Here is a 22,076-nt window from a genome sequence, read left to right on the forward strand (position 1 = left end):
CAAACTGGGGGTCCGTAGACTAATGCATGTCAAACTGGGGGTCCGTAGACTAACGCATGTCAAACTGGGGGTCTGTAGACTAATACATGTCAAACTGGGGGTCCGTAGACTAATACATGTCAAACTGGGGGTCCGTAGACTAATGCATGTCAAACTGGGGGTCCGTAGACTAATGCATGTCAAACTGGGGGTCCGTAGACTAACGCATGTCAAACTGGGGGTCCGTAGACTAACGCATGTCAAACTGGGGGTGCGTAGACTAATGCATGTCAAACTGGGGGTCCGTAGACTAACGCATGTCAAACTGGGGGTCCGTAGACTAACGCATGTCAAACTGGGGGTCCGTAGACTAATGCATGTCAAACTGGGGGTCCGTAGACTAACGCATGTCAAACTGGGGGTCCGTAGACTAATACATGTCAAACTGGGGGTCCGTAGACTAATGCATGTCAAACTGGGGGTCTGTAGACTAATGCATGTCAAACTGGGGGTCCGTAGACTAATACATACGGGCTAATTAGTGTCAATTTGGGGGTCCTTGACATTAAACAGTTTGGGAACCAAACTGTCATAGGAGGCTGTGTGTGGGCAGTTCAGAACCCGGTTTATTCACAATGTTTCTGAACTGCCCACAGCCCTCCTATGAGACACAGACCCATCGATGATGTCACTGGTGGGTGGGTTTCTGAACTGCCCACAGCCCTCCTATGAGACACAGACCCATCGATGATGTCACGGGTGGGTGGGTTTCTGAACTGCCCACAGCCCTCCCATGAGACACAAACCCATCGATGATGTCACTGGTGGGTGGGTTTCTGAACTGCCCACAGCCCTCCCATGAGACACAGACATAGGAAAATAATTGTGCTATTTTTAACATGATTATTAGCGAGGTCCAATTATATGAAGATATGTTGAAAAGTGGTGAAGTGGTCCTTTAACCTCAGCCATATATACATGTTGACCATTTGAAAATAGCAGATCTACAAGCTCACAACGCGCCCTGATGCGACGCATAGTGAGAATAGATCTACAAGCTCACAACGTGTCCTGATGCGACGCATAGTGAGAATAGATCTACAAGCTCACAACGCATCCTGTTGCGACGCATTGTGAGAATAGATCTACAAGCTCACAACGCATCCTGTTGCGACGCATTGTGATAATAGATCTACAAGCTCACAACGCGCCCTGATGCGACGCATAGTGAGAATAGATCTACAAGCTCACAACGTGTCCTGATGCGACGCATTGTGAGAATAGATCTACAAGCTCACAACGTGTCCTGATGCGACGCATTGTGAGAATAGATCTACAAGCTCACAACGTGTCCTGATGCGACGCATTGTGAGAATAGATCTACAAGCTCACAACGTGTCCTGATGCGACGCATTGTGAGAATAGATCTACAAGCCCACAACGTGTCCTGATGCGACGCATTGTGAGAATATATCTACAAGCCCACAACGCGTCGCGATGCGACGCATTGTGAGAATAGATCTACAAGCCCACAACGTGTCCTGATGCGACGCATTGTGAGAATAGATCTACAAGCCCACAACGCGTCGCGATGCGACTCATACTTACTTTTACTTTTAGTACTTAAAGGACATTTTGATGCCGATACTTTTGTACTTTTACTTGAGTACATTTTGAATACGGGACTTCTACTTCTAACAGAGTACATCTACACTGCAGCATTAGTGTGTGTGTGTGTGTGTGTGTGTGTGTGTGTGTGTGTGTGTGTGTGTGTGTGTGTGCGTGTGCGTGCGTGCACATTGTTGCATGTGATCTACTTCCATGATTAAAGTGAAGAAGTGAATGTATTGGATCAAATTAATGATGATTCAATCATGTGCAAATGATCAGGCATTCATCAGATCGATTGGGGATTTGTGGTCCACATGGATTGGTCTGAAAAGGAGCGGACGCAGTCCGTGCGGGACGTGGACGTGGCTGGATGGAACACCACTGACAACAACGTGAGACATTTTACATGTTTTTATATTGTAATTATATCAAAGTCACTGTAAGTAGTTCAATACATTGTGTTTATTGTGCAGGTACCGGTACTGTATGTGAGTGACTGAGTGGATGTGGGTCAATACAGTGTGTTTATTGTGCAGGTACCGGTACTGTATGTGAGTGACTGAGTGGATGTGGGTCGATACAGTGTGTTTATTGTGCAGGTACCGGTACTGTATGTGAGTGACTGAGTGGATGTGTGTCAATACATTGTGTTTATTGTGCAGGTACTGGCTCAGTGGATATCCTGATAACAATGAACACTATAACTGTGCATACTACCATCCCAATACTGCCCCTGGACATTGGGTTAATTACCTATGTTCATCTGCAAGTTCAGCACTCTGTGAAAAATGAGTGTGTTTTCAGTCCATTGATGAAACTGAAGCTCAGCGTTTCGCTGCCAGCGGTGGAAGAAGTACTCACATTTTATACTCGGTAAGTAAAAAAATACCACATTGTAAGAAAATATACTCTAAAAGGTAAAGTCCTGCATGGATTCAAAATGTATTTGAGTAAAAAGTACAAAAAGTATTTGAATGTATACTTAATTACAGAAAGTAAAAAAAAAGTACCTGTTTTGCAGATCGAGTGTCCCATTTCTAGTATAAAAATGCATTTGAAAATAGCAGATCTGCAAGCTCACACATAGCTTGTAGATCTGCTATGTTCACACGGCCTAAGAAGGCTCAATGTATAGTGCTGAAGGGGTTAATGCACGTTTTGTAATAATAATCCAAATCTAAAGTAACTAAAGTCTTCAAATACTTGTAGTCAGTGGTGGAAAGTAACAAAGTACATTTACTTGAGTGTCTCCAATTTGCAATACTCCACTACATCTCGGAGCCAAAATGTGTACTTTTACTCAACTACCAGCAGTGGTGGAAAGTAAGTACATGTACTCAAATACTGTACTTAAGTACACAGTTGAGGAATGTTTTGCTTTACTGGAGTATTTACCTTCGTCAGTACTTTTACTTCTACTCCACTACATCTACATCTCTTTACTCCACTATGATTATTGTAAAACTGTAGTTACATTTTATTGTACAGAAGTACAAACTGTTCCATAACCACTTTAACACAAAGCACCAACTATGATGCTTTATAGCATGTTATTCATTTAGATTTCACAACCCTGTAGTGACCCTATATTCTGGGGACCAACATTCTGCCAAACATAGTAGATCTACAAGCTCACAGCGCGTCCACGACACCATGCGCTGTGAGCTTGTAGATCAGCTATTTTCACAGTGAAGAGGGACATGCGCTAGTGCAGAGGTTCTCAAAGTGGGGTCCGGGGACCCCTAGGGCTCATTGAGGGGGTTCCCTATAGGGCTCATTGAGGGGGTTCCCTAGGGCTCATTGAGGGGGTTCCCTATAGGGCTCATTGAGGGGGTTCCCTAGGGCTCATTGATGGGGTTCCCTATAGGGCTCATTGAGGGGGTTCCCTAGGGCTCATTGAGGGGGTTCCCTAGGGCTCATTGAGGGGGTTCCCTATAGGGCTCATTGAGGGGGTTCCCTAGGGCTCATTGATGGGGTTCCCTAGGGCTCAATGAGGGGGTTCCCTAGGGCTCATTGATGGGGTTCCCTAGGGCTCATTGATGGGGTTCCCTAGGGCTCATTGATGGGGTTCCCTAGGGCTCATTGAGGGGGTTCCCTAGGGCTCATTGATGGGGTTCCCTAGGGCTCATTGAGGGGGTTCCCGTGGGTCGCCAGAAAAGGTGATTTATAGAAAGATATATATACACTTGTCTCTCTGTCTCTGTTGTCTGTCTGTCTCTCTCTCTCTGTCTCTCTCTCTCTCTCTCTCTCTCTCTCTCTCTCTCTCTCTTATGGTGGTCCTTCTTATTAGATAGTAGTTTGCAGCCTTATATATAATCTCAATGTGGGGGTCCTTGACATGAAAATGTTTGAGAACCACTGTTAGAGGATCTAGTATAGAACCCTGGGGGACCCCAGTCAACTATAAATGTGGTTCTCAACCTTTTCAGACCACGACCCCCCCCCAAATAATCATTATTAAACTGGGGACCCCCCAAAATAATGGTATTGAACTGGGGACCCCCCAAAATAATGGTATTGAACTGGGGACCCCCCAAAATAATGGTATTGAACTGGGGACCCCCCAAAATAATGGTATTGAACTGGGGACCCCCCAAAATAACCTGCCATCAAGGAGTGTTGTGCGGGAGGAGGAGGACGAAGGCTCTACATCCTCCCGGTGGGGGCTCCTCACTGTTTTCATTTAGTTTTTTTTTGAGTAAACATGTATTAAGTTTTAGTCATATTTTGATCATCTGAAATGTTTTAGTCTTAGTCTAGTTTTACTTGACTAAATAGTGTAAGATTTTAGTCGACTACAATGTATTTTGGCTTCGTAATGGCTGATTGTACACTTGGTTGCGTGCTGAAAATAGCAGATCTACAATCTCACAACGCGTCACAGTGCGACACGTTGTGAGATTGTAGATCGGCAGAGCACAACCAAACATAAAATGCCTTGTCTTTTAGTTCTACTGGATCTCTTCTCCACATTTTAGTCTAGTTTTCATTTCTTGATGACATTTTCAGTATATTTAGTCCTTGTTTTAGTCATGATAGCTTAGTTTTTATTTTTATTTGTATTTTATTTGTGTGTGTGTTGGAGGAACATACAAGTAATACAACAATACAAGGAATTAATTGGCATAACGACTACATTGGGAAGGAAAAGGCGGTATAAAAGAATTGGCTACTCTAAGTAAAAAAAATAATACAAAAGAATACAACGTTAACCTTTTAAGTCCCTATAAAATAGACTATTCATAGGCTCACAACAAGACACGTTGTGAGCTTACAGTACATTGGGCTATTTTGTGCTATTTTTTAACATTCCTGGGATATTATGTTTGAACCTTCCAGCAGGTGTATTACTGTATTGTAATGATTCATTGATAAATGACTGTATTGTAATGATTCATTGATAAATGACTGTATTGTAATGATTCATTGATAAATGACTGTATTGTAATGATTCATTCATAAATGACTGTATTGTAATGATTCATTGATAAATGACTGTATTGTAATGATTCATTCATAAATGACTGTATTGTAATGATTCATTCATAAATGACTGTATTGTAAGCGATCTTTTTAATCACCTTGTATACTGAGCAGTGGAAGCATTTAATAAAACGTTAATTGGCAACAGTATTGTTCCAGTCTATCAATTAACAATTCTGCTGACCTGTGGGAAAATAATGTATGTGTACCAGATGATAACCTGACCATATTCTGATAATAACCCATCATATTCTTATAATACTGATAATAGGCAGTAAAGATTAAAACATGTTTAAATGCAGACTAAAGGCGTGTTCATAGTCTGGATTTTCGGTGGTGAGGTGACCACCGCTCCGGTGGTGAGCTGACCACCGCTCCGGTGGTGAGGTGACCACCGCTCCGGTGGTGAGGTGACCACCGCTCCGGTGGTGAGGTGACCACCGCTCCGGTGGTGAGGTGACCACCGCTCCGGTGTTGAGGTGAGTGACGTCATGTTGTAGTTCGGTGGTCACCTCAGTGACGTCATGTTGTAGTTCGGTGGTCACCTCAGTGACGTCATGTTGTAGTTCGGTGGTCACCTCACTGACGTCATGTTGTAGTTCGGTGGTCACCTCAGTGACGTCATGTTGTAGTTCGGTGGTCACCTCAGTGAGGTCATGTTGTAGTTCGGTGGTCACCTCAGTGACGTCATGTTGTAGTTCGGTGGTCACCTCACCACCGAAAATCCAGACTATATTTGAGCCTTAAGAGTGTGAAGGTCTTACTGTGTGTGGAGACATCATGTCTTTGGTCCAGACTAAACCCTTTTATTATTATAATTTAATTATTATATTATGTCCTTATCAGAGACTAAATGTTTTTATAATCATCATTGGGGGCGTTGTTGTTTCACACTAAACCCATTAAGCGGTTTAGGTTCTACCCGAAGAAATCCGATAACAAGCTTATTGAGTACCCGTTGTCGATTAGATTTGGGCTTATCAAGCCTGTTAGCGAGCATAAAGACAATTGTATTAAATCACCCACGCTGGCACAAACATGTCGGTCTAAAAGTGTATTGATACCATAGACGGTAAAAAATATGGACAAAGCGTTCCGCGGGTCTAACATGAACGTAAAATGAAGCCTGTCAGTCCTTGTATTGTAAGTCGCCATCTTTCTAGATCCGTTTGGGCCCAGCTGGCCCATTGGCTGGCCCAGACAACGAGGCGGGACTTCCCCCCTTCTTCTTCGTTGGTTTTTATTTTGACTCGAGTGGGTGGGGAATCCCGATCATAGACTGTAACGGTAGCCACGCCCCTCAGAACATACGCAAATTTATGGTATTTTTTTTTATAAATGGGACCATAATTTTCCAAAAAGAATATTATGACATTAGAAATGAGACTTTAAACTAGTGACTGGAAGCAGGAAGTATTCATGACCATGTTTATTAAGGTAATACAGTCTAGGTGAAGTTGGGCCCAAATACATTACTCTATGGAGCTATGGGGTTTTTTTGGGCCCAATGACAGCGCCACAACAGGCCATTATATGAACTTTCAGGAAATCCCAATTTCCTTAGTGGCTTCACAAAATTTAAATACTGTAAATATAAAACGCCTCTTGAACCAGCAGGTGGCAGTGTGCCACTTCTCTAAACATACAGGAGAGAGATTGAGAACGTTGACCAAAATAACAATTCTTCTACATGCTCTAATTATGTAGACTTTTTAACCATGTTGAGAGCGTATGGTATGGGTCCATTTTGGTTTCATTTAGACGAAAAATATGCCACTTATTCATTTAACATTCTAATATTATACTGTACCACTATAATATTATCTGACATTTTGGAAAGGACACGATATTAACCATCAAGACGTCAATGTACAAATGGAACCAAATGGACCCATTAGGTCCATTTGGTTCCATTTGTACACTCTCAGAGTTACATTTACTTAGATTTTACAATATGGGGGTCCCAGAGATAGAAATGCCATTAAATGGGGGTCCGTAGACTTAATGCACGTCAAACTAAGGGTCCTTGAAATTAATGTATGTTGTCGACAGAAATAAAACGTTCGCTCTGAAAGAATATATAAAAGATCAAAGATTTGTGCCGCATTTTTAACGATTCTTCAAAAATAGCAGACCTAAGCTCGTAGCGCGCCCCTCGGTGGCGCGCTATGAGCTTGTAGATCTGCTATTTTTCAATAGCTAAAGCATAACATGATGCTTAGTTAAAACACCAAAAAGGGGTTCCCGCCCAGAACGGGTTAAGCATTATGATATTATGCTTTAGCTATGAAGAATAGCAGATCTCTTATGCATCTCTGCCTATCATACACACACAGGACATGTGTTTACTGTTTACATCTCTGCCTTTCACACACACACACACACACACACACACACACACACAGGACATGTGTTTACTGTTTACATCTCTGCCTTTCACACACACACACACACACACACACAGGACATGTGTTTACTGTTTACATCTCTGCCTTTCACACACACACACACACACACACACACACACACACACACACACACACACACACACACACACAGGACATGTGTTTACTGTTTACATCTCTGCCTTTCACACACACACACACACACACACACACACACACACACAGGACATGTGTTTACTGTTTACATCTCTGCCTTTCACACACACACACACACACACACACACAGGACATGTGTTTACTGTTTACATATCTTATGCATCTCTGCCTATCATACACACACAGGACATGTGTTTACTGTTTACATCTCTGCCTTTCACACACACACACACACACACACACACACACACACACACACACACACACAGGACATGTGTTTACTGTTTACATCTCTTATGCATCTCTGCCTATCATACACACACACAGGACATGTGTTTACGGTTTACATTATGTCTTATTACATTATTTATCAGCTATACATTATTTGTCATCCGATTGCCATTAATTTCCTCAGGTAATGTTGATTTTGTCGACTAAAACTATGTCCGTAGACCAGGGATACTCAAATAGATTTACCTGTGGGCCACATTACAAAAATGGCAAGGGGCCAGGGGCCAGTAGATAAAATTACGACATTAATGATACTTGATAACTTCTCTCTTTCAATTGCTTTATTTTCGCAAAATGTATCAAAGTACAATGTGCATGCACACAATATGTAAATAAATAAATGTGTTACATTTTCTTGCATAAACACAAAGAGCTGTTTCCATAACTGCACAAATTATTGCACATAACATGAGTAGCTGTTATAATAACATAATAACATAACATGAGTAGCTCTTTGCCTGCCTGCCTGCCTGTCTGTCTGTCTGTCTGTCCATGAGTAGTTATTTGTCTGTCTGTCAATGAGTAGCTGTCTTACTGTCTGCCTGTCTATGAATAGCTGTCTGCCTGCCTGTCTATGAGTAGCTGTCTGTCTGCCTCCCTGCCTGTCCAATTGTCCATGAGTAGCTGTCCGTCTGCCTGTCTGAGTAGCTGTCTGCCTGCCTGCCTAATTGTCCATGAGTAGCTGTCTGTCTGCCTGTCTATGAGTAGCTGTCTGCCTGCCTGCCTAATTGTCCATGAGTAGCTGTCTGTCTGCCTGTCTATGAGTAGCTGTCTGCCTTCCTGCCTGTCCAATTGTCCATGAGTAGCTGTCTGTCTGTCTGTCTAAATACAATAAACACAATTTGCCTGAAAATAGATTACCCAGCTATGACCTTTTTCATGAAAAAAAATGAGTAGTGATATGGCTGACTGAGTAAAATAAAACAATCTACCTGAAAATAGATAGCTATAAGTGAAGAGCAATTTCCGCAATTACCATTTCCGCAATTTCCATTTACGCAATTTCCGCAATTTCCATTTCCGCAATTTCCTCAATTTCCATTTCCGCAATTTCCGCAATTTCCATTTCCACCATTTCCGCAATTTCCATTTCCGCATTTCCGCAATTTCCGCAATTTCCATTTCCACCATTTCCGCAATTTCCACAATTACAATTTCCGCAATTTCCATTTCCAACTATTAATGGCAGCTGGGTTTCATCATTCAAATAAAATAGAATTCTGTCCGTTTAGCTATAAAATGATGTCAGGGAATAGGGATACACAGTATGTCTTTCATTTGCATTGCATCTCCCCCCCCCCCCCCCCAAGCTTTTATTTTCGTTCGAGTAATAGTACAACTCTAATAGTATATTACTTATAATAATGTAATTAAAGATAACTTCATTCAGATTTTTTATTTTTTATTTCATTTTCCAGATTTTTCTTTCTTTTTTTTTTATTTTCATTGGTGGGCCAGTCATAATGGTCCCGCGGGCCTGATGTGGCCCGCGGGCCTGAGGTTGAGTATCACTGCCGTAGACTATACCTTTTTTTCACTGAGGAAAACGGAAATAAAAATGAAAAAATAACTAAGCTTATAATTATGACGACTAAAACTATGACTAAATATATTGACAATTTTGCCCAACAAATAAAAACTAGACTAAAATGTTAAGGAGGGATCTAGTGGAGAAGAGATCCAGTAGAACTAAAATGTTAAGGAGGGATCTATAGAGAACCACAGTACACTATATGGGATCCCACGAAGCTATCATATTGTGGCTGTATTTACTTTGTTTTTATGCACTGATATAATTTTGTTTAAAAAGAAAAGCTTTGAAAAATGCATGAAGGTTATATGTTTCAGTTTGAGGAATAAAACAATAAATTGTTTTTTATACCTGATGCCATTTGACTCTTGCTAGTGGTGTTCATAGGACAAGACAAACATTTATGTTTATGAGTATTTTCAGCAGAAGTTGTATAGAAAATAACCTTTTTTTTTCCAGTTTGTAATCAGAAGTTGTATAACTTCTGATTACAAACTGAAAATACCCATTGATCTTTTTAATAAATGGGGTGGCATTTCTTCTACACAGAAATTCCACCCCAGTTTATTTAAAAAAATCAATGAATTTAATTGAGTCAAAAAGGTACTTTTATTAAACAACACTAGTTCTTGTATAAAATATGTAATCCATTCAATTCAATAGTACATACATTTTTCCAGTAAAATCTACAAGATATATCCAGTAAAATCTACAAGATATGTCCAGTAAAGTTTACTGGATCTACAAGATATGTCCAGTAAAATCTACAAGATATGTCCAGTAAAATCTACAAGATATGTCCTGTAAAATCTACAAGATATGTCCAGTAAATGTTACTGGACATATCTTGTAGATCCAGTAAACTTTACTGGACATATCTTGTAGATTTTACTGGACATATCTTGTAGATTTTACTGGACATATCTTGTAGATTTTACTGGAATTCGTAGACTATTGAATTGACTGGATTACGTATTTTATACAAGAACTAGTCTTGTTTAATAAAAGTACCTTTTTGACTCAATTAAATTCAATGATTTTTTTAGGTAAATTGGGTGCCAGATTTTTATCAGTGTAGTGGAGAAGAGATCCAGTAGAACTAAAATGTTAAGGAGGGATCTAGTGGAGAAGAGATCCACTAGAACTAAATGTTAAGGACGGATCTAGTGGAGAAGAGATCCAGTAGAACTAAATGTTAAGGACGGATCTAGTGGAGAAGAGATCCAGTAGAACTAAATGTTAAGGACGGATCTAGTGGAGAAGAGATCCAGTAGAACTAAATGTTAAGGCGGGATCTAGTGGAGAAGAGATCCAGTAGAACTAAATGTTAAGGAGGGATCTATAGTGGAGAAGAGATCCAGTAGAACTAAATGTTAAGGAGGGATCTAGTGGAGAAGAGATCCAGTAGAACTAAATGTTAAGGCGGGATCTAGTGGAGAAGAGATCCAGTAGAACTAAATGTTAAGGAGGGATCTAGTGGAGAAGAGATCCAGTAGAACTAAATGTTAAGGCGGGATCTAGTGGAGAAGAGATCCAGTAGAACTAAATGTTAAGGAGGGATCTAGTGGAGAAGAGATCCAGTAGAACTAAATGTTAAGGAGGGATCTAGTGGAGAAGAGATCCAGTAGAACTAAATGTTAAGGAGGGATCTAGTGGAGAAGAGATCCAGTATAACTGAAATAGTCATTTTAGCGCTCGGTTGCGCTCTGAAAATAGCAGATCTACAAGCGCACGACGCGTTGCAGCATATATGGCTGTGAGCTTGTAGATCGGCTATTCTCAGCATGCAACCAATACAAACTGGATCTTTTAACCATACTAGTGTAGTTTATTATTTGTTGACGGAATTGTCAATATGTTTACTCTTAGTTTTAGTCATCATCGACATTGTGCGATACTGTCACATGGACGCACACACACATGACGCACGCACGCACACGCACGCACGCACACACATGATGACGCACGCACGCACGCACACGCACGCGCACACACACACACAGAGAGAAACAGCACATGCTGGGAACAAAATATTTACTCTTGATCGGAAACATCACGACACATCATAATATACAACATTAACCATGAAGACAACAATGTACTCTGTTGTATTATACACACATTATACACTGGCTCAATAATAATAATAATACATAATATACATAAACTACATTATACACTGGCTCAATACCAATACATCATATCGTTGCTGTTGAAACCTCATAACTCCATTTTTGAGGTTTTAGATTTTGTTTTGGCATAAATCAGTGCTATTGAACACCCTTTACGTCTGTGTGTTGTTTCATAAATCAGTGCTACTGAACACCCTTTACGTCTGTGTGTTGCTTCGAAAATATTGAACGGAATGGAAAGTAGTAAAAAGTGCTTTGGACAAAACCTCTCAACTCCATTGGACCCTCAAACCGTTTGCTAAAGCAGTTAACTCCACCACCTCTCCCCCTCTCATGGAAGTAATTGACAATATATGAAGTTACAACATGGAGTTTGATGTGTTGCTTTGTTTTAAAAATATAAGGTTTTCTTTATTTGCTGAAAAATGTATATTTTTCATTCCCTGAAAAAAAAATAACCTTTTATGAGGTTTCCTCCCGACAGCAGATATATACATGAACTATATTATACTGTATATTTCCAAAATAAATAGAATCGTCCTCAGGGCTAAATGGGTTAAAGTTAGAGTCCGTGAACAGAGTTCGGAACACCTTTTGTTGTTAGCATTATGTTATGCAAAATAGCAGACCTACAAGCGCTACGAGCTTGTAGGTCTGCTATTTTTGAAAGATCGAAGAACGACTGACATAGAAATAGGCCTGTCAAAAAAAATCGATTCGAGTTAGAATCGCGATTCTAATGCTGTCCGATTCAGAATCGATTCTCATTTTCAAAAAATCGATTTTTCCAAAAACCCCCCCCCCCCCCTTTTTTTTTTTTTTTTTAGTTTTTATTTTCTTTCACAAATGTACCTGTGCATGCAATGCATTATGGCCTGGGTTTCTGCATAGTTGCACATTGTCTATATGGTCTCGGTGGGTCTCGCCGTTTTAACGGTTGCTTTCTCTGCACCATGGGGCTTTAAATGCATAAATACCCAAGTAGCTTAGTTCTTTGTTATCGCTGAAAGTCGTTTTAACTTTTAAGTCGTTTTAGGTTTATTTGCCTCCTGGCGCACACTACTGCGTCACTCGCATATTCAGGATCTGTCAGAGGTAGTTCGATCAGTTTCAAAATAGCTGCATTTTGAAAACCACTGAACACTACGCGATCGAGGTGTCAAACTTCATCTGCTGGCGTAAAATCCGGCCCATTCGGTGACAACATATTTTCAGATGGGGGGTCGGCGGTCAATTATACATAATAATCGTTGGGGGTCCTTGACATGAAATAGTTTGAGAGCCACTGACATAGAAACGTAGGGTTTTTACAGAAAACCCGTCATGATTTAGAAGACATTTTGTAGAATCTGGTCTCGGGGTCTAAAGTGGTTAAAGTGGGGGGAGTGCTGCTATAGCGGCTCACGGCTCGCGGCGGCGGTGCGTCAATACGAGTTTTTTTTTTGTTTTGTTTTTATACCTGCGCAGGATGTAGATGTTGCCGTTTCGGCAGGCCACCGTGATGCGGAACTCCACGTCGAACTGCCCCGTCACGTCCAGCATGGTGGGCGCGCTGGGCAGCGCCATCTGAAACAGCCACACCCGTTATAGAGGCGTATATTTTCTGTTCAGTTTTCAAAATATATTCCCTTCAAAAGCTCTGAGCACAAATATTCTGACGCACGTGGTATCCGTTGTAACACTTTAGTGAAGTAAAGGCAAAAAATACAAGTGGTACAAAATGTCTCAATAAAGTCACATGGTGAGATAACATGAGAGTGGTTACTGTGGTAGAAAAAATATGTGCTCTCTCTTTTGCAACTTCACAGCTTCTGACAAGCTCAAACAGGAGGACAGGAGGGTAACTTAGACATCAAAGAAAAGGAGCACCAATCACAAGCATTCAATCAAGACTGACCAATCTAAGCAAGGCAGTAAAAAGAGTACTCTGCTGCACTAATTAAGTGATCACACTGTTGCATAGAATAGGCAATCAACATCAAAGCAATTAAGGTCATCATGACATGACCTCATAAAGTGGCTCTTACACCCGTCCAGGAACACGTCAGTGGGGGGTCGGGTTTAAATCGTTATACTTTGTATAGGTTTATTGAGGTATGTCATGGGTGGGTTAACGTCACATAGATAGGCGGACACGGACATTGCTGTTCCTTGGAGTGGTTGCACCACTCAAAAATAGCTAAACTTGCAGCTCGCTGTTTTGGGCGAAAACGAAACGAACGAAACAACAACAAAACAGGGATGCTAGGGGTTTCAAGCGTTTCTAAAAAGAAGAAGGAAGGGCTTGTGGTTGCCTTGCAGAGGATGGTGAAGGCCTCGGGGTCCAGGATGTAGACCTCGTTGTTCTCCGAACCGATCACGAGACAGCTGACTCCTTCCTCGTCGGCCGTGCTCTTCTTCAGCGTCCCAATGCATGTTATGACCGTCTGGAAGAGCACAAAGCAGCTTAGTCCCTAGTTGGCGTACATTAGAGTTCTGTTATCACCGTCTGGAAGAGCACAAAGCAGCTTAGTCCCTAGTTGGCGTACATTAGAGTTCTGTTATCACCGTCTGGAAAGAGCACAAAGCAGCTTAGTCCCTAGTTAGCGTACATTAGAGTTCTGTTATCACCGTCTGGAAGAGCACAAAGCAGCTTAGTCCCTAGTTAGTGTACATTAGAGTTCTGTTATCACCGTCGGAAAGAGCACAAAGCAGCTTAGTCCCTAGTTAGTATACATTAGAGTTCTCAATGCATGTTATCACCGTCTGAAAGTTCTCAACGGGCCAGAACATTAAGGCTAACTGGGCCCTAACTGGTCGACTAATTAAAAACATTGTAGGCCCTTAAGTGCCGGGTAAGGTCGGTTTTGGACAGAATTTGATATCACTCTATCACGGAATAAAAGTGAAGCACCAGTCAGCACCATCTTCATCATAATAGATAAATACACAAACAGAATTATATGTATATATATTATATAGGAGGAAAAATATTCTCTATGAGGCAGTTCTCTGGGCAATATCGGTAGAGGGAGCATTGGAGTAACTAAAAGTATTTTTTCCCCGGTGGAAACAAAATCCCTTTTTGGCCAAAATGTACCGTTTATACGTGTGGTGGGGGGGCTCCGAGTGCGTCCATTAAGGAAAGTAGGCTTTCTAATGACACAAAACCGCCTTTGTTTTGGTGAGTAGCAAAAACGTTCTTTTTATTTACGCTAAAGAGGAGAGGCTGGTCTGAGTTCCATGTGAGAGTTAAAAGCAAAAGTATAGCATAGCCAATGCAGGGCAGAATCATAGAAGCATTGGCTATGGACCAGAGCTATTCATAACCCCAGGAGTAAGAACATTGCGACCCAAAATGGGTGCAGACCGGACACCTGCGTTTTGGTGTCTAAATTCTCCAACACAGTCACCTACCTGTCTCCTGATTGGCTGCTGTTTGTGCAGGCTGACGAATTCGTCCATCTCCTGCGGCTCCAGGCCCAGGAACCTGAGAGAGCGCACGGACAGCGGCACGTCCGCCTTGCTCCGCACCCCCTCCAACATCTCCTTCATGGTCGCCGGGTCGATCCGCTCGTCACGCGCCTGCTGCCACACGTCCTGGTTGGGGGGGGGGGGGGGGGGGGGTGTGACATGTGCCAAAACATATTTGAAACTGTGAGATTGTATATGCTGGCTATTTTCAGCGAAGATATTTAATGTAGAGCGAAAACAGAAGCCCTGAGGTATTCCAGTCAAACAAGTAAGTGGCTAATTCCCAATAAGGATATTAATAAAAAATAAGTATAATTAGTATCTTTAGTATATCTCACATTATGACAGTGGTCTTTGGCAGACGCCCATATATGGATTTCATGGACACTGGAACCCCATGTAAAACCATTTTGTGCCAGAGACAAGATAAGAGAGAGATCGTTAAAGACGACACCTTAACGATGCGACACGTCATCATGAGCTTGTAGTTCGGAGGAACCCTGGGCTAACGACCTAGTTTTCTGTCTTCTTTACCAGGCGCTTATTAAGTGGCTTTCACCCCCCCCACTCCCAAAAAAACCAAACAATCACAACCATGTGAAGTGAGGGGCGCTCTTATCATCATAAATCATCTCATTCTGGCCAATCACAATTTGCGTCCTCACTTTTCCGTCTTCCCTTTTTCTGCCCTCACTTTTTATCTTCAATATGTAATAATAATAATAATAAACTTTATTTGTATAGCACCTTTCATACATAAATGTAGCGCAAAGTGCTTCACAGGGCAAAAATAGAATACAATAAAAATAAGTAGTTAAAATGATAAAACAATGGCAAAGAACAAAATTGAATATAAGAACATAAAATAAATAAAAACAAATAAAAACAAATAAAATAATAATAAAAACACCACATGCAGCAAATCAGTCAGGGCAGGGTGGGAACGTGCAAATTAAAACTCAATTAAAAGCAATGTTGTAGAAGTGGGTCTTGAGCTGAGCTTTAAAAATGTCTACAGAGGCTGCCTGACGAAGGTACAGTGGGAGTTTGTTCCATGCCGACGGCCCATAGAAGCAAAAAGCTGCTTCCCCGTATTTTTTAGTTGCCATTTTTTTCGGCAGCGCGAGCAGGCCAGCAGTGGAAGACCTTAGGGGGCGGTTTGGGACATATTTAGGCAGGCAGTCATTTAGGTAGGAAGGTGCGAGGCCATTGAGAGCTTTATAGACAAGTAAAAGAATTTTAAAATCAATCCTAAAAACAACCGGAAGCCAGTGCAGTGATGCCAAAACTGGAGTAATATGTTCTCTCATCTTAGTTCTAGTTAAAACTCTGGCTGCTGCATTTTGGACGAGTTGTAATCTGTCAGTTGTTTTCTTAGGCAATCCTGAATAAAGTGCATTGCAGTAGTCAAGCCGAGAGAAAACGAAGGCGTGGATTAGCGTTTTTGCATCGTCCAAGGACAAATAGGCTCTGATTCGTGCAATATTTCTAAGGTGAAAAAAGGCAATCTTGGTAACATGATTAATGTGAGAATTAAAATTCAATTCAGAATCAATAATAACCCCCAGGTTCTTTACTGTACTGTTACTTTCTACAGTCAGGTTACCAAGTCTGCTTATTATTGATTGTTTCTGCTCACTAGAACCGATGATGAGAACTTCTGTCTTATCCTCATTTAGCTTGAGAAAGTTCTCACTCATCCAACATTTAATGCTAGACAAACAGGTCAACAGCGGGTCTAGAGCACAGGGATCATCTGGAGCAACAGAAAGATAAAGTTGGGTATCATCAGCATAGAAATGAAAATTGACTCCGTGATTGGTAATGAGTTCGCCCAATGGCAGTATGTACAAGGAAAAAAGCAAGGGGCCAAGAATCGAGCCCTGTGGAATACCAGAGCTGATGTCGTGGTTGTCTGAGTCAAACTCGGCTAGATTGACAAAGTAGCTTCTGTTTGATAGGTAGGAGGAAAACCAGGACAGGGCCGTACCAGACAGGCCTATCCAGTGCTCCAGACGCTGTATTAAAATTGAATGATCAATCGTGTCAAATGCAGCCGTTAGATCTAGAAGTAAGAGAACAGATACATGTTTCTTGTCGGCAGACACCCTAAGATCGTTCATTACTTTTACAAGTGCTGTTTCTGTGCTATGGCCTTTCCTAAAGCCAGATTGGAATTTGTTGTGCACATTATTATTCTGTAGAAATACATCCAATTGATGAAAGATGCATTTTTCCAAAACCTTGCCCAGAAAGGGTAGATTTGAAATGGGTCGATAGTTACCCAAAACGGAGGGATCAAGATTGTGTTTCTTGAGTAGGGGCCTAACTACAGCAGTCTTCAGTGAGTCTGGGAAGACACCTGATTGTAGAGAGCTGTTTACAATTTTTAGTATATCTCCAATCACACTGTCCAAGACCTCTTTGAGAAAGGTGGTGGGAATTGTATCCAATGAACAGGAGGATGATGTCATCTGTGATATGGTTTTGCGGAGTTCGTCTTCATCAATTTCGCAGAACGTTAATAGGCTCCCCCTGGGGAGATCTACCCTGGGACCATTAGCTGCTGTTTGAAGGTTTGTGCTAGCAGCAGCACCATTCATAATATCGGCTCTAATGTTAAATATTTTGTTATCAAAAAAGCATGCAAACTCATTACACTTAGCTTTAGAGGCCGGGAATGACTGCTTGTAGGACTGGGGGGGGTTTATAAGTCGTTCAATGGTAGAGAAAAGGACTCTGGCATTTTTCTTGTTCTCATTTATAATGTCAGAGAAATATGCCTGCCTTGCTAGACGCAGGGCTTTGTTATAGGCGGCTGTTGATTTTTTAAGAATTTCTAGTTTGCTGGTGAGTTTGTTTTTTCTCCAGGCTCGCTCGGCTCTACGACACTCTTGCTTCAGTGAGCGGGTATGCTCATTTATCCAAGGTGTTATTCTGGTGTTACGTTTCTTTTTTGTTTTAAAAGGAGCCACTATATCGAGAGCTGACTCTAGTTTAAGATTGAAAATTTGAACCATATCATTCACTGGGGGGGTATCGGGCAGGGGGGGGCCCAGATGACGAGAGAACTCATCGGCTGCAGAAGGGCTAAAAAAACGCTTTTTTATAGTATATTCAGTGATGTTTTTCTCTAGTTCAGTGACAGTCATATTAAAACACAGCAAATAGTGGTCTGATAGCTCAGGCCTTTCAATAGTCCTTTCCACAATGATGTTCAGCCCTTTAGAAATTACCAGGTCCAGAGTGTGCCCATGTTTATGAGTAGGCCCAACAACATGTTGGATAAACTCAAAGGAGTGCAATAACTCTAGGAAGCCCATAGCCACAGTATCTGTAACATCATCCAGATGAAGATTAAGATCGCCAGAGATAAGAGTTCTATCATAGTTAGTGGAGCAGATAGATAAAAGTTCTGATATTTCTGTTAGAAATATTGCTTTACTGCATTTTGGCGGGCGATAAATGCTAATCATTGGCATAGAGGATTGACCAAGTAGTATAGTGGCCTGGTATTCAAAGGATTTATAGCTGACAAGGATTTATGACAGTTATAGCTGACTGAAGGATTTATGTAGACAATCAAATCATCGCTGTGGGTTGATCAGCCAATCACATCATCGCTACGGGGTGATCAGCCAATCACAAGCTTCTCAACGTGGGGTCTGGTTCCCTGGGGACCAGTAAGAGGTCCTTATAGGAACCAAATGGACCATTACTGGTCTATAACTCGGAGAGTGCACAAATGGAACTAAATAAATGCATAAATGTATACTCTCTCAGGGAAGACAGTTAAGATTAAGGGCCGATTCATACTCCTATTTTAACGCTGAAACCCCCCCCCCCCCCCCCCCGAACCGACTTTTATTCGGCTCTAAAATAGGAGTATGAATCGGCCCTTATAGATTGTGGTCGGATTCGGAGGGGTAAAAGAATCATATCAAAATGGTTGCCCCGTTGGCCTAATGTATATCTCAAAATGGGGTGTCCTTGAGATTAAAAAATAATAAAAAATAAAAAGGTTGAGAGTGTCACGGCACGACTCAAGATGTGGAACCCAAATGTAGAACAGACAGGCAGGAGTAGAGCAGATCATATGCAAGGTATTTATTATACTGAAAACACTGAATAGAACACCATAACATAAACTATAATCAAGCAGGGAACACAAGGGACTGAGGGTTTAAGTAGACACAGGGATCACAATACACAGGTGAACAGAACAAACAATCAACACTGGGATTGGCTGGGAGACTAACAGGACACAGGTGGAGAAAACTAGTAATCACAGGGAGGTGAGACAAAACAGGCAAACACAACTAGGCAGGACAGGAAACACTAGGGCAACAGCAACACTACATACCGGTAATAAAAGTGTGCAACAGACTGATATCGTGACAGAGAGTCACCGGCTTCAATCCCCCCCCAGGCCACCCCACCCCACCCCACCCCACCCACCTGCTCCACCGCGTTGACCTCCAGACTGGGCAGGGTGAACTTGAAGTACGGCCGGAGGTTCTTGTAGACGTAGATGAAGGGGCCGGAGGCCACGGCGATGGCGGGGATGCGGGGCTCGTGCAGGTCCATGAGGAAGGACACCAGGCCGGTGGGGAGGTCCAGCAGCGTGTTCTCGTTCATCAGTGCCGTGCCCCGGTACACCTGGGAGAGGAGGACGGGGGGAACCCCATTTGGTGTTTTTAAAGCATTATGTTCCACTTTAGCTATTGAAAAATATCTGGGAAAATGTTGGCGGAAAATCACAGATAATTCTGGGGGTCCTTGACATGAAATAGTTTGAGAACCACTAATATAGAGACATAGGGTTTTTCAGAAAACTGTCATTATTTAGAAGACATTTTGTAGACTCAGTTCTCAGGTCTAAATGGGTTAACCAAACCAATCAGGTTAAAGGATTATTAGAAGACACAACAATGATCCTTTAATAAATTATCAATTAATAATCAAATACATTTTTGCTGTGTCACTGTAGGCGAACGGTTTCCCCCAAAAATGGGAAAAATCGTGAAAATATCTACAAGCTCAGCTTATAAGCCATTTTCACTATTTGTGGATGACAATGTTGTGCGACCGACAAAAAAGCATGCTAATAAAATATTGTTTAAGTGGTCGATCGATACATTGATACATAAATAAATATTCAATTAGTAATCAATAGAATGATCGCTAAGACAATAATCGATAGTTACACAGTACACAGGACAACAATGGAAACAAGACTTTTAGGGATTTTTGTGCTATTGGGTTGTCCCGATCGGAACCGGTGATCGCAAATAATCGTGGACGATCACGTCATTTTCAAATGATCTGAATCGGATCGGGAGCCAAAAAAACGTGATCGGGACATCCCTAGTATCAATATTATAAGCGCCAGCGCTCGCCCAGCAAATCTGCTGTCACCCCGGGCGGATGTGTGCACGGGCGAGGTCGCTTCTCGCCCTCAGGGTCGTCTTTACTGGTACTCTTTAAGCACCGTCGCACACAACCGTTAACAAAGTATTGAACCCAATCGATGGAGAGTACGTTGCAGCTCTCTGACTGGTATACCTTGAGCTTCATGTGGGAGGATCCAGTCCCCAGGTCTCCTATCACCAGCTTGTTCTCCCCGTCTCCGTTGAGGTCGGCGAGGTCCATGCACGGCGAGAAGGTGTACAGGTTGGCCACCGGGTCGTAGTGGGCGTCCAGCCACTTGCTGGCGTCCGTGGAGCTCATCTCTGAACCCGAGCTGGACATGATGCTGGAGAGCTAGCCTGGAGAGCTAGCCTGGAGAGCTAGCCTGGAACGGATAGATAGCAGTTTGGCAACAGATTCATTTTTGGGGCTTTTCTGACCTTTATTGATAGTATCAAGTGAAGACAGGAAAGAGAGAGAGAGAAGGGGAGAGACACGCAGCAAAGGTCGTCATGAACGGGACTCGAAGGCGCGACACGCTGTCAGGCCAAAGCCTATATGTGGCATGCGCCTGGACCACTATAGGCCAGCAGGCGCCCCATAATTAGGAGGTTTGTAGTTGCATATTATATTTGATAAGGCATTTGTTCTCAAAGTGGGGGTTCCATCATGAGGGTGCCCCCCAAAATCAGTTTAACCCGGACATCTAGAAAAACGTTAATGATTTTGACAATCTTCTCTCGCAGCCAAATACATATAAATATGGGGGGTACGTCCTTCCTAGGCATGTAAATGTTTGACAAACCACTGCTCTCAAACATTTTTGTAACCTGTCAGAATAGGGTGGTGGGGGGGGGGGGTCGGATTGATAATATAAATTACATCTCTATCAACTATCAATGTAACCAAATGGACCTTATTATTATGGGTCTTTAACGCACGTTTAGGACAGGTTATAGATGGCCGTTTGTTATTTTTCTTTCCTATTTTTAATATCATATTGTTTGCGGTTTCTACTAGCCTATGCAATGCTGCAATGTCCAAAAACAAAAGCCACAGCACAAGAAAGACATATTTAATTAATATACAACCTTGAACAAAAACAATTCTAGCCACTGCGTGGCTGGGAAATGCAGCTGCTAAATAGGAGCTAATAATGTTGTAATGGCCACTTGAATACTACCCAAATAATATTTGCATGTATTATAAAGTAAACACAACACGATCAGGAATAGGTTTTGTTTTTTTTACGTTAGAATAAACTTCCGCACCGTTGTCAAGGAAACGGGGTTGTGGCGTCGTCGTAGGAATTCGGATCTGTTGATACTTGATTGTTTTCCTTCGCGGAGATGAGATGAGAGAATCGTCGTGTTTTGTATACCGTGAAATAACGTCTGCACAGTTCAGTATGTCTACAGAACAACCACTAAACGAGCCGCTATGCGTTTCCTATGCTCCGATCTCATCGTGATGCTGTTGTTGATGTAATCCCTCAAATCGGCTTTCTTTCCCCATCTTCCTTTCCTTCCTTCCACTCTGTCGCCATGTGATGACGACGATTTAAGTTTAACCTGGAGGAGGCATGTCATGAAAAGGTCACCACCACCACCATAATGAAGTTCACAA

General features: G+C 42.0%; 1 protein-coding gene across 1 annotated transcript; it reads right to left on the bottom strand.

The window, feature by feature from the left end:
* Positions 1–1,865: 1,865 nt before the first annotated feature.
* On the bottom strand, positions 1,866–20,771 carry LOC308333675 (BBSome complex member BBS1-like; the record flags this gene model as incomplete). The annotated part of the gene is made up of 6 exons (XM_080790130.1): positions 1,866–1,956; positions 13,048–13,154; positions 13,883–14,014; positions 14,985–15,167; positions 19,500–19,700; positions 20,607–20,771. The coding sequence occupies 6 exons, from the start codon at positions 20,769–20,771 to the stop codon at positions 1,866–1,868; spliced, it is 879 nt and encodes a 292-aa protein (XP_080646256.1).
* Between the last annotated feature and the right edge of the window lie 1,305 nt (positions 20,772–22,076).

This window comes from Protomyctophum bolini, assembly GCF_963924005.1.
Source record: "Protomyctophum bolini genome assembly, chromosome: 18".
Lineage (NCBI taxonomy): Eukaryota > Metazoa > Chordata > Actinopteri > Myctophiformes > Myctophidae > Protomyctophum > Protomyctophum bolini.